The following is a 13,851-nucleotide window of genomic DNA, read 5'->3' as shown; positions in this document are numbered from 1 at the left end:
AATAATAAATCTGCTAGTGTCTTCTCATGGCATCTTCTTTTCTTACAAACAGAAAAAACCAAAGTTATATTTTGGTTCTGGTTATCAACTGGATGATTATAATTTGAGGCATGAAGATTTTGTCTGAACTTTGGATTCAGACCCCAAGTTGAATTGGGCAGCCTCTGAATAGGTCTGAGGCACATCAGGTTATTTTCTGAATTTCTGTACCTGAATCTAAATGAAACTTTGTGATCAGTTGGTACACATTATCAAGAGAAGCCCTGGGTCAGCCCACTGGGTAGACCGGACCAGGAAATCAACGCCACTGGATGGAGTTGAGTTTTATTGAGATTGGCTATTCAGTAATAAGAGACTTGCAAATCTGATTGTGCTGTACCTCCTCCCCCTTCTTATACTCCAATGAATTAGGGAGGCATCTACTTGAGCCGCTTGCAAATGTTATCTCGTTCTGGACTTTAAAAATGCTTCAGCACCTTTTGTCTACGCAATGGTTCCTGCATATCTCCTTCAAGGTCTCCTTTACACCTTGTACTAATTCTTCTCTTTCTTGTTTTCCTTTTTGAACCTCATGCAAGCCAAAGTTCCCTTAAAAGCTAACAGAGGTTTGTGTGTGTGACAAAGAGAAAGAGAGAGAATGAGAATGATAAGGCTGTCCAACTCCATGACAACTCTGGGCAGTTTATAACAATAAAAACAATATAAAAACCTTATAACAAAGAAGGGGGGGAAAAGATGATGTCCAGAAGAAAAAAACACCCAGCTCAACATTTTTCACAATTCTCAGTCTTAGTATTAAATTGTCCCATAACAGTTAATCAGAGTGGGTTGTTAATATAGGTCTAAACTTGCAGCTTCTGCTGTTCACTAACATACTTGATGGATACTAGTTCACCTTTTGCTGGTGATATTTGAAAGAAGGGATTTTATGACTTTACTGTGCCACCTGCTCTTTTGATGAATCACTGCAAGATTGCCTTAAGTCTAAGCATTCATAAAAAAAATGCAGTTGTGACTGAGAATGTGAAGTACTATGAGAATAGGATGGTATCCTTTATGGTGCTATAGCACGGCTGCAACAGCTTTGAGGTCTTCTGTCTATAGGAAATCTAATGACTTCCTTGCCTGTGAAAGAACAGCCCACAGTCTTGTGCTGCAGCAGGAAGCCAAATTCTAGGCTGTCTCTTCCTCCTGCCTTCTCTAACTGCTGGAATTTGCTTTCTTCTGTAAAAGAAAAGGACACGCTGGTTTCTGCCTTCCTCTTCTCTATTTTGGCAGCTTCATACTTCAGATTGCCTTTAGGAGCGGGGAAGACCAGTCCCCAGGGGCTCCTCGATCTCCATTAAATAAATGAATCGGTGACTAAAGAAAAGGAGCTCTGGGGAAGTGCAGGTTTAAAAGTATGAATAGGTGTATTTATAATTAAGGCATATTTCATGGGCAAAAAAGAGAACAAGGTTATTTATCCTTTGCTACCAAAAAAAAAGAAGAATGGACTGATTCTACTCTGAGAAAATTGAAACTACATGTTTAAATTCTGCTGCATAGGGGAACAAAAGGAGCCAGGGTAGCCTAGGTTTGATTGCTTCAGGTTACAGCACGATGCTATTGCAGGGTGTTTTGGCATTCTTGAGAAAAATCCATGTCGCAATAAAGGGCTAAATGGAAACTGCTCCTCCCATTCAAATCTCCTGTCTGCAGGGTGAAAGGGGCTCACGCTTACTTTGTAAATTTAATGATAGTCTGGCTTTGCAGGGCCACAGTGGGAAATGTTGATTGAGCCCACAGAAGCATTGCTAACTTGACTGTTGCTGCATGCAAGTACAATTATTGTCCAGTAAAATGATGATTTGTAGACAGGCATGTGAATGAACAGTGAGGTATGTGCAATTTTGTGGACCAATTTGTGTTCTAAGAAACATGTTTTCCTTGCTTTTATGCAAGTTACTACCTTTTAGAAAGGGAACTGAAAACTTGTCTTTCGGCACTTTGCGTGTCAGGGAGTGACACTTCTTTGCGTGGACAGGAATGACAACTACTTTCTCCCTTGGGGTCCACTCCTCAGCCATATTCTTCTACTTACGCACTGCTTGCCTTGCCTTAGCACTCTTTGATGCTGCTATACTGTTCCCCCCATGCCAAATCCTGCAGATCTGTTCATAACTCTAAATATGCATGCTGTTTTTATGTGGTATTTCATTGCATGTCTGTTTGCATACTTTCCTTTTTTTTTTTATTGTGGAAATATTTGGAGATGATAGCCAGCTTTATGCTTGAGAAACTCTCATCCTCCTCTCTCCACTGGCTAACTGTTAGGCTGTAAATAAAAATATGAGGTATGGCAGCTGTTAGCGTTTGACCACTGATGTTGCAAAATGCCTCAATTTCTAAGACAGACTGAATAATTGCTATACAAAGATCACTTTAAGGGGTGGAGGTCATGGAAGTATACAAGGGGTGTCTGCTTCACAGAGACCCATGTAAAGGTATCGTGCCATTTCTAACAGAGTATTTGACAACAACCAAAATACATGATTAGGTCTGACAATCAGAGATGTTAATGGAAGGGAAACAGACATGAAGTGCAAGAGGTCACCACTCAGTTCATATCAACATGGTGACTCCAGTTTGTCATTCTAAACTGCCTCCCCCCCACCTCATAAATTTGATGTCTAGTATCAGAAGAAGTTGACTGAGAAATGAAAAATTACACGTGACATCCCAGGAATAGAGAGGAAGGGGAATGTAGGATAAATTAGGGCTGTTTACTTCATGATTTTTAGTAAAGCAGCTGTCTTAATACAGTAGTTCAATTTTGTTAAAGATTTGTATTATTGAAACCTCAGGGATGGTACTTTTTTGAGATATGTGAGAACTTAAAATGTACTAAATATTCATAATAGGCAGTATTTTGTCTTTTGGGGGGCATTTTCTTTTCCGTCTCATATTAACACATCCCAAGTCAAAATAGTGTCCAAAAAATCTGTCTTTTTTGCGGGGGCGGGGAGGGGCTTGGATTGTTGTACTAAGTGCAGAAATTTCACTGAATATTCCGAGTAGGCAGTATGTGGAGTAGATGAATAGGGTGGATAATATCACTTTCTTTGGGCCTGATTGACACATATCACTAAGCCATAATGTGATTTGGTTTTTTGGCATAGCATGATGTAGGAAACTGGTTTGTTGAATACACCATAGTTAAATAATCCTCAATATTATGCATGAATGCAGTATATGTAGATGGATGGATAGGTAGGATTTGCTCTCTTTTTGTGGGACCTTAGACTGAAGTTTGTTACACACTGGGAGCCTAATCATCTGGCTGTTATTCTTTGGAGATGGGCCAACAAAAAAGGGAGTATGAATTGGAGGAAATCTCCAGCATTATCGTACAGTGCAGTTGGGATTCATTCAGCAGACTAATTACTATATATTAAATGCATTGAATAATCATTTTGGCTTTTCTAGTTTGTTATACCCGATTTCTTCCATTTCTAATATGATTCAAACCATCTTTCAAAGACTGTCCAAGCTGCATTAAGAAGCATTCACAAGGCTGTTGACTCTTAATTTCACCCATCCTGTCTTGCCCTGTTTAGAAAGGCTTACAGTATGGCCAGATGACAAAAGGCAGACACAGACAGAGGATATGAGACAGCTATTAGGGCCTTAGGAGAAAAATACCTGTAAAAATATTACAAGCACTGTTGTAAAATCATGCTGACTACTCATTAGAAGCCTTGTGGTACTCTAAAATGTCATTGTATATTTCCCAGCATTCCCTTGCAGCCATGAGTTTAGCACCATGCTGCTTCTTTATTAAAGCAACTGGAGCCCGAATTTCTTGAGCTGAAGGGCACTTTATTTATAAAAGGAAGTTGTGAATATTGGGCAGCTTTAGCCTTTGAATACCCTCCACAGTAGCACTGAACCTCCAGAAAAAGACAGTGTTCTGTTAAATGCTTGCAGATATCCTCCAAACAGGAATGAATAGAGTTTGAGAAAAGCCTGCTTGAGATAGTTCTAGGGCTGGCGCTTGTCACTGCTTTGTACGAAACCTGCATTGCTTTTCTTTCCACTAGAGATTTCTTACCTTTCCTCCTGGAGGTTTGATTCCCAGGACAGCATATATTCAAAATATCTGAGCAGAAGCATTGAGCTGCTGGCCCAGCTTGGACTTCAAGCTCCAAGCGTAGTGTTTGGTGTTGGGTGGAGGAACACGCTTATTCTGAGCAGGAGGTAGGTGGGAAGGTCAGGTATCACAGCAGACTTGCCAATAAAGGAATAATAAGATTTTACTGACAGCTTGTCATGGCAGGCACCTCCACTTATGAATCTGCCAAGTTGATGCGTGACACAAAGCTGGGCTTGGGAGGAGGGGAGCAGGATTCTATGATTAGTTGCTGATTTCCCCCGCCCTCCAGTTCCAGTTACTGTGACACCAGAATTGATGCAGGACAAACCCTAATGATTTGAGATAGATGGTGCTTCTGTCTCTGGAGGTGGCATCCCAGGATAAGGATGGTATTAAAGAGCACTGGAAGCCTGGTGATACCAAGGAGCCTTTTAAAATTTAGCCACTCTTTCCACACAAACACAAGTTAATGTCTGAATGTGGGTGTCCTAACAAATCTGTAATGTTGATTTCCCTTAAAGGAAGCTCAGGCTGTTGCCAGGGGGAAGTGTGAAGCTAATCCTTTCTTGTTCATGATTAGAGGGGGCAGAGCAGCAAAAAAGAATGTTTGGTGCTCTCTGAGCTTGGCTGTTTGCTTGCAGATGTTTCATTACCCGACTAGGTAACATCATCAGTGCTAGTGAGTGTGGGGTTTGCTCCCTGTTTATATACAGTAGCTTGCCCTGCCAGTGTTGGTGGGGGTGTGGTTTTCTCCTTGGTAATTCCTTGATTAACATTGTCTGGTGTTAATCCCTGCTTATCTGGGTGTTGGCTGCTGGAGAGGATGTGTTGTAGTCTTTCTGTTTCTGTTTTTTGTTTTGTTTCCTTCTTAGCTTTTTTATTGTCTCTGTTGAATGGTGTGTAAATGTGGTTTATCTCTATGTGTCTGTCTATATCTATGTGTCTGTCTCTATGTGTCTATATCTATGTGTCTGTCTTTATGTGTCTATATCTATCTATCTATCTATGTGTCTGTCTTTATTTCTAGACACATAGAGATAAACCACATTTACACACCATTCAACAGAGACAATAAAAAAGCTAAGAAGGAAACAAAACAAAAAACAGAAACAGAAAGACTACAACACATCCTCTCCAGCAGCCAACACCCAGATAAGCAGGGATTAACACCAGACAAACAATCAAGCAGAAAACAATACCCTAGTCAAGGAACTACCAAGGAAAAAAACACCAACACTGGCAGGGCAAGCTACTGTATATAAACAGGGAGCAAACCCCACACTAACTAGCACTGATGAAGTTACCTAGTCGGGTAATGAAACATCTGCAAGCAAACAACCAAACTCAGCACCAAGAACTCCACAGTTCAACCTCGAGCTTCATATATTCTCTTCTATTGAAAATAATGTTTGTATGTCATTATTGTGGAATTAGACAGTTATGGAGTGTTTATCGTTTAAAAAATGAATATTGAACCAACAAACCACCTAATCTGAAAAAACAAAAACATGCATCTATTAAAAGCTGAACCCTAGTCAAACCATAGTTTAGGGCTTTGTTTCAGTTCTTATATTGTATTCTGCCCTTCTCACAAAGGGGTTATGGCAATGTGTGTACTATTTTGTTGGCTGCTTGCAGCAACCCTGTGTGAAAGTTAAGTTATAAGAATGATTTCCCCTAGAATAACCTAAAATTCCCCTGAAGTTTGTGCATTCTTCAGGTAGTCTATGCCAGGTCTATGCAGCTTCTGTTTCACCATGTCAGGAACAGTTCACCAAGCCTGTATTGTCCTGTTTTTGCAATCCTAGGGAAGCAGTTGTAGCAGTTGACTGAATCCTTGATAGACTTCCTTATATACTTGATGAACTGCTTTCTGCCTAGCTCAGCATATCACTGTGAGGGTCTGGCCTAAGAGATGATGGGGGATTTGGAAGTAAACAGTCTCTGCCATTTTCAGTACCACTATCCAGATGGAATTTTGTCTGTCATGGGAGAAAGCTGTATGTAATTGAGCCATCAGGACTCTGATCTTTGAAGACCAGAGTTGTTAAAGCCTGTCTTGGGAGCCTGAAATTAGCAACTTTTTCTGGAGCCACTGCCAGAAAAGAAATGTTTGTAGATCCCTCCTTCTCCCATCCTCCTACCTTCCCCAGTCTTGGGGCATGCAAAGTACCTGCTAATTTTCTGTGTTTTCCTGCATGCATGTGCGCACACACACTCATGGACTCGCCCCGCCTCTTTGCAAAATCTCTTTAATTATTTAAAAGGTGGTAAAACTGCCCGTGCTTTTTAATAAATCATAGTGACCTGAAATTGCTGCCTTGCCTGAGGGAATGCTCCATAGCAGCATGTATGATGGGATAAGTGAGAAAGTACAGAGAAAAGCATTGGTCAAGGCTGGGAGAATCTCACTGAAATAAGCTTCTTATCCCCAGTCAGTTTAGTCAGGTCACTTTCATTTGCTCTCTACCTTTAAAGCCAGCTACAGTACCTCATATCAGTTAATGATCCAGGCTGGCTTCTTGTCTCCTCCCTCCAGGAAAAGGGTATGGCTCAATAAACTGGTTTCTATAACTCTTCAATATTGAACTGTGGATCCCTCCTGGACGCTTCACATAGATAAGGCATTGACTATTTCTGAGCATGTACATTATATTTGTTCCTTTGCCACTGAAGGAACAAGCCCAATGTAACCAGCCTACGAGATTTGAGAGCACACTTTCTGGGTGTTACTTCTAGGCTTAAGCTCTAACTTTTTTTTTTTTTTAATTCCTCTCTGGCCGTGGCCTTGCTGAGTACACTGTGATGTTTGGGGATAGGAGAGGAAAACCGTCAGGTTTATGGTGCAGCTAAAAGGCTGTATTTGTGAAGCGTTTCGGAAAAGCTTGTAATTCTGCCCTCCCAAAACAAAGCATTGCTTTTGCATTGTTTCTTTCTGGTAGGGTGGCAACATTTCTTGATGCAAAGGATTAGGGTCAGAGAAAGAAGACTAAAAAAAGTATTGTAAAACCTTGTATTACTTTGGGTGTGGGGCATAATGAGCATAAAGCAGTCTTAAGCACTTTTGTAGCATAAAATGATCATGCCCTTCCTTCTGTTTATTGGAATTGGGATCGGGCAGAGGTGTCAGACTGCACTTGGACTAACTGATCAGAAACAAGCAGTACTCAGCAGTTTCTATAAACCGGCCATGTCAGGTTCCCTCATCCCCCAAATTGAATTGTCCCAGCTCAGCTACAAAAAGGAGAGAGGGGGAAATCCATTGCAGATATAGCTCCATGGATTCAAAGGGAGGAGGGGTGCCTGTACTTGGAAGCCTGCTGTGACTCAGCCTCAACCAGTTAAGTAGGCGAAGGAATAAGGAATCCCTGCTGTGTGTGGCATAGAGGTGGGGAGAGAGGGTGGTGGCACAGTCTAACTCCATAGTCCAGACTGGTTCTCTGACCAACTTGTTATCTCCTCCCCACCAGGCCCAGACAGAATCCATGAAGGTCCTGTTCCGTCTTAGTTCAGCGTGCCCATGAATGTGTCCATTGGCTTCCATGTGGTTTCGAGGAAGCGGTGAAAACAAGTATGTGTCCGTGTGGGCAGGCAGGGCTGCTGCAAGAGAATTTATTCATTCGATTGCTGCTATTCCGCCCCCCCTCCCGCCCAAACTCTTAGATTTGTCCTTCACAACCCTGGCGCCTAGAACTGGGCAAAAGGGGTATCCAAGCAACAGCTGAATGAGATTGCAGCTCTACCGTTTTTATTAGCTTTCTGAAATTCCTTTTATTTCCCCTTTTGGTGCATGTGATGGCAATGGGGGAAAACGAAACCCAAAATTTGATGCGTAAATAGACAATGGGCCTGATAAACTAGAGGTACAAGTTCCTGCTCCTGCGTTTGAGAAATGGGTGGACTCCCCACCTCAAAAGTGTCCTGGTTTCTGCAAGGTTGAGGACCAGGAGGTATATGCCATCTTTCAATTTACCATCAAAGAAATAGGCTGCTTCTAGTTCAAAGCCCTTTTCTCATACTTTCTTGCTTTAAACTCCTCTCGGTCATATAGCTCTGACTAGCCCATTTGTTCCTGCAGTGATTAGATTATATTGTGCTAAATTCACCAAATAATATACTGTATGTGAGATACTGTATTCTATAAGTGAATGCAGATATTTTATGTATTGCCTTTTGTTACTGCACTGGGAAAGGGTACCTGGATGAGTAAAGCAAATTTGAAATACTAATAATGTGGCTTTGGCTCTAAAATCTTGCTTAAACTTTAATAATCTAGGCTGCATGCTAGAATCTTTCACTGTTTTTCAAACTACAGTATAGCACTTTGTGTCAGTATCATAGACTTCCTGGGAATTGAGTGTGCTTCCCTTTCCCCTCTGTTCCAGCTCACAATTCAGCTTGTGCGAATCACTAGGAATGTTATTGTTATTTCCTACCTAGTCTAGGCTGGAACTGTTTTGTTTTGCATCTGCAGTTTGATTGGAAAAGAGTTTCTCTGAGCATTTGTTTCTACAGTGTCCCTGCAGTTGGCTTTCACATACCTGTGGTTGCTCTGTGGGTATGTTTCTTTGAGCCTCTGCATCTGTCTTTTAAAAAATGAAACCCCAGAAGTGGCTGCTGATTTCCACAGTTTGCAAGCCGTGATAGCTTGCATCCTTGGCTGTCCTCAGCTTTTTGAATAGGGCATTGTCTTGCCTTGTACAGAGGGTGTGTGTGTGTGTGTGTGTGTGTGTGGCTTTAGTGACCTGCCTGCCTCTGTGCAACCTCCTCTTCTTTTGCTGCTGAAGCAACAGCTGGGAGGCATACATGTCTCCAAAAGATCCCTCTGTGCTTCTGTTCAAGTTCATGATGCCAGGGCAGAACAGGTTCTTTTGTAGCGAGAAGGGCAGGTTGGACACCAACAGAGTCTGAGAGTTGGAATGGCTGTGTACAAATCTAGGAAGCTAAGGAGGAAGCAAGTTTGGAAGCAATTGTGTCATAAACAACTTATGTACTAATATCCTTGTTCTGGGACGTTTCTATAAGAGAATCTATCACAGGCGCACATGCACACAGACACACACACTTAGTCCGGAGAGTGGACTTGAATTTCATACCTTACTCCCCCTCCCTACTTACAGTTGGTCTCCACTAGTGTATTTTAGTAATTTTCACCTTTTCCTTTTTGCACAGCTGGTGCAGGGTTTTTGGCAGCATTCATTTTCTTCCTTTTTTTCCCATCCAACTTCTAATTTTAGCAAAGTGGCTTTGGGTTTGTTGAACACTATACAAAAACGTGATGTACAGTGGAACTGGGCATCTGCTCAGCCGGAGGTCAGATCCATACCCTTCTAGTTTAGAACTGTTTTTTCCAATACATATCATCTTTGTTCCTTAGCAAATGTTTAATAGAATGAGAATTTGCAAATTATTGGTGTGAAGTAACACCCATAAACATCATGCACATACCTCCTTATATCAACCTTTGTTGAAATAAGCAGGTTAGAGAAAGATAGGGAAGTCCAGGTGATAACTGACAAATTAATTTCTCCATGTCCTGCTCCTTCATCTCTTGCCCTCATTTGTATTTCAGATTTTCAAATTCCTGCCTTTGTAAATGGGAGGAGATGGCCCTTGACTTCTGTACCCGCTAGTAGCACAGCAGGGATGAGGTTGGATGGATGAATGCAGATAAATAGAGCCTTACTTAAGAATGTGACCTGCATGGCTTTGTCATGGAATGGTTGCTAGTCCTAAAATAAAACAAGATGCCATTTTCATTATTAGTATTGGATTTGCCGTGTTGGCAAGGGATCACAGCTGTTTCTCTTTTGGTGGCGAGGTTTAGAATGAGGGTGTATATGATGATGAACTTTAAGGGAAATATCAAAGGAGATATGTTGAATACTCTTTGTACACCTGTAAACTAACTCCATTTTGTATTTTTTACATTTCAGAATCCAGACTTTCATGGCTTCCATGAAGATCCTGTTATTGATGTGCAGTATATGCATGTTAGCTTCTTCTTTGGAATATCTATTTGCCTTGTATTGGGCAGCACCTTCCTGTATTATCTGCCTGACCAAAAGTAAGATTCACAAGCTAAATGTTGTTTTCAGTTGTACTTTACAGTACCTTGTAAGCCTTTTGTCCTGATGTTTCAAGGCAATGAGGCCAGTGGATCTTCACTTCCAACTTTTTCCATAATTCTTTTTTATTTCTTGCGACCACTCCCTCTGGCTTCCCTATGAAGTGCTGGCAAAGCTCACCTATTTTTAATTTCAGGTTTGCCCAGTAATTCCTTTCCTAGTAACCCACTAACTTAAAAAGAACAAGGGCCATTACAAAGAGGAATGGGATAAAAATAACCCTGTGAGAGCCTCTTTAAGGATCTCCTAGAACATGAGATGACTAGGAAATAGCTCTATTTTATCTTACATCACCTGTATAACAGTAACAGTTCATCATGGGTGCATTTAAACTTATGTTCCAGTTTACCAGTGTACATTTTAGCCATGCTAGTGAGCTGTCAGTATAGTACAGTACATCCTCTTCTCTTACAAGGGGTGTGTGTGTGTGTGTCTGTCTGTCTGTCTGTCTATCTATCGTAAGCTCAGTAGTCTGAAGAGGTATAATAGCTAATGAATATGACAGCATTCTACCATTCTAACTTGAAAGTGTAGATTCTTTTCACAAGCTTGGCATACCAGCAAAATGTCTGCTTGTAGCCCCCAACAGTGATACAAAACAGACTGTTAAACATGCATACGAATGTACAGTTTCAATAGGTTAGTGGAAAAGTGCACAACTTGAAACCTGAGACCTGTATGTGGCCCCTAGAAACTTTGAAAAGTTGGTAGCACATTCTAATTTTCAATATGAAAAAAGTAGGAAATTATTACATAGAGGAATAATATGACTTATTTTTTTATTTATTTATTTATTTATTTATTTATTTATTTATTTAGTCAAATTTCTCCCCCGCCCATCTCCCCCCAGTGGGGGACTCTGGGCGACTGACATAAAACATTAAAACCATAAATACATATAAATACATAAAACATCAAAATTTAAAAAACATTACTAAAAAAGAGGAAAAGGAGAGTCCAAGAAGATGAAGAATCTGGGGCTGAAGACAGCAGGCCTCTATGGGGTTAGCCATCCCCACGCTTGAAGTATTCCCTCCCCACCCCAGGCCAAGTGACAGAGCCAGGTCTTCAAGGCCCTTCGGAAGGCCAGGAGTGAGGGGACCAATCGCACCTCCGGGGGCAGAATGTTCCAAAGAGCGGGGGCTACCGCAGAGAAGGCCCGCCTTCTGGACCCCGCTAATCAGAGTTCTTTTACTGAGGGGGTCCGAAGCATGCCCTCTCTGTGTGATCGGGTGGGACGGGTTGAAGTCATAGGGGAGAGGCAGTCCCATAGGTAACCTGGTCCCATGCCATGTAGGGCTTTAAAGGTGATAACCAACACCTTGAATTGGATCCAGAAGCAAATTGGTACCCAATTCAGCTCGCGGAGCAACAGTGTTACATGGGCCCTTCTTGGGGCTCCAAAAATAGCCCATGCAGCCGCATTTTGGACCAGCTGTAGCTTCCAGATACTCTTCAAGGGTAGCCCCATGTAGAGTGCGTTGCAGTAGTCTATCTGGGAGATAACAAGGGCACAAGTGACTGTTCAAAGGGCATCCCAGTCCAGGAAAGGGCGTAACTGATGCACAACCCGAAGTTGTGCAAAGGCCCTCCTTGCCACGGCTGCCACCTGCTCTTCAAGCAGGAGCCATGAGTCTAGGAGGACCCCCAGATTACGCACTGGGTCTGTCTGGGGCAGTGCTACCCCATCAAGCACCAAAGATGACAAAGTCCTGGATACAGAGGAGCCATTAACCCACAGCCACTCCGTCTTACCAGGGTTCAGCTGAAGCCTGTTGTTCCCCATCCAGACCCTTACAGCCTCCAGGCACCAAGAAAGGGCAGTCACAGCGTCACTTACTTCACCTGGGATGGAGATGTATAATTGCATATCATCAGCGTACTGATGATACCTCATCCCATGTTGGCGGATGATCTCACCCAGCGGTTTCATGTAGATGTTGAAAAGGAGCAGGGAGAGAACCGAACCCTGCGGCACCCCATAAAGGAGGGGCTGAGGATGGGACCTCTCGCTACCTATCACCACCGATTGGGATCAACCCTGAAGAAAAGAGGTGAACCAGCACAAGACCGTGCCGCCCACCCCCAATTCCCTGAGTCATCCCAACAGGATACTGTGGTCGACGGTATCGAAAGCCGCTGAGAGATCAAGGAGAGCAAGGAGGGTCGCACTTCCACCATCCCACTCCCGCCAGAGATCATCCATAAGTGTGACCAATGCCGTTTCTGTTCCATAACCGGGCCTGAAACCTGACTGGAAGGGATCCAGATAATCCGTTTCCTCCAGAACCCTTTGGAGCTGTGATGCCACCACTTTCTCAACCACCTTCCCCAAAAAGGTGGACAGGGAGGGTTTCTTGAGGAGGGGGTGCACCGCCTCCTTAAAGGCAGCCGGAAACACTCCCTCCCGCAAGGATGTAGTAACCATCGCCTGGATTCAACCACATGTCACCTCCCAAGCTGCTTTCACCAGCCAGGAGGGGCATGGGTCAAGATGGCAAGTGGTGGTCTTCACAGTCCCCAGGATCCTGTCTGCTTCCTCAGGAGCAACAGGATCAAACCGTTCCCAGATAACTGGGCAAGAACGGTCCCCCGGTATCTCCCCAAACCCTGCCCCACGCTCGGAGTCTAACTTGGAATGAATCCAAGCGACTTTGTCCTGCAGATGCTCTGAAAATTCCTCTGCACGGCCCTGCAAATGAACCCCCACATCCCCCTTGCCAAGGAGGGACTTAGTGATCCTAAACAGGGCCGCCGGACGGCATTCTGCGGATGCAATAAGGGCGGAGAAGTACCCTAACCCAACCTGGTACCTACCAGGTGTGTAGGGACCATGAGAAATCTCTTTTCCCCCACCACACAGACACAAATACACACACACACACAGAGCTTGATTTGCATCAGTGTTTTGGAGCTGTCACCACCTTTGGTGTCTTTTTATGGTGAGACAGGGATCCTGTGTTAAGATCAGAAAGAAAGATTTAGCAGAGATGGAGGTAATTAGAAGGAAAAAATCAAAGGCCCTGAATTTGCAGCTTGTGGTAGGTCCAAGGTCCTTTAGAGATGTAAGTGGATTTGATGGACAGAAAGCTATCAAAGCAGTTTCTCTCCTATTCAGCAAGAAGCAGACATCATGGCTTTGGGTTGAAACTAAGTCTGCTGCATTTGATGCATGCATCTGGTGCACAAGAGTACTCTGTGTTCAGCGCTCTGCCTATAACTTCTCTGTTGTTCCACCCCTGACATGGCTCCAGATGAGCCTGTTCCTATGAAATATTGTGGTGTGGAATTGTATCTTTCACAGACAGGACCCCAGTTTGGTGCCAGTTTTCATAAGTGCTGAAGAAGACGACAGTGGCCACAATTGGCTGGGAGGGTATCTGGACATAATGCCCTGCCTTGATCACAGTACCTTGTACATTTGCAAAGGTGTAATCAAGGCGTGGCAACATGAGACCCCAGAGCTTTATGTGGCCCTCACAATCCTTCTAGGCTCTCCCTCTCCTCTGTTTACAGGTGCCTTAAATGGATGAGATGGTTTCTCATTATCTTGATATGGCAGGCATTCAAAGCCCTAAAACAGGTTTA

The 13,851-nt window shown here is 43.1% G+C and overlaps 1 protein-coding gene across 1 annotated transcript in view; it reads left to right on the top strand.

Annotated features, from left to right (window-relative positions):
* NDUFB11 (NADH:ubiquinone oxidoreductase subunit B11) overlaps positions 1–13,851 on the top strand; it is a 47,965-nt gene that overhangs the window by 22,567 nt on the left and 11,547 nt on the right. The window contains exon 2 of the mRNA XM_088137873.1: positions 10,072–10,202. Coding sequence (XP_087993999.1) covers positions 10,072–10,202 — 131 coding nt within the window. The remainder of the gene's footprint in view (positions 1–10,071; positions 10,203–13,851) is intronic.

This window comes from Python bivittatus, unplaced genomic scaffold (assembly GCF_059951505.1).
Source record: "Python bivittatus isolate LINGU-HERP-01145 unplaced genomic scaffold, Pbiv_v1 ctg000220_np1212, whole genome shotgun sequence".
Classification (NCBI taxonomy): Eukaryota; Metazoa; Chordata; class Lepidosauria; order Squamata; family Pythonidae; genus Python; species Python bivittatus.
This window is presented reverse-complemented; position numbering and strand designations above follow the sequence as displayed.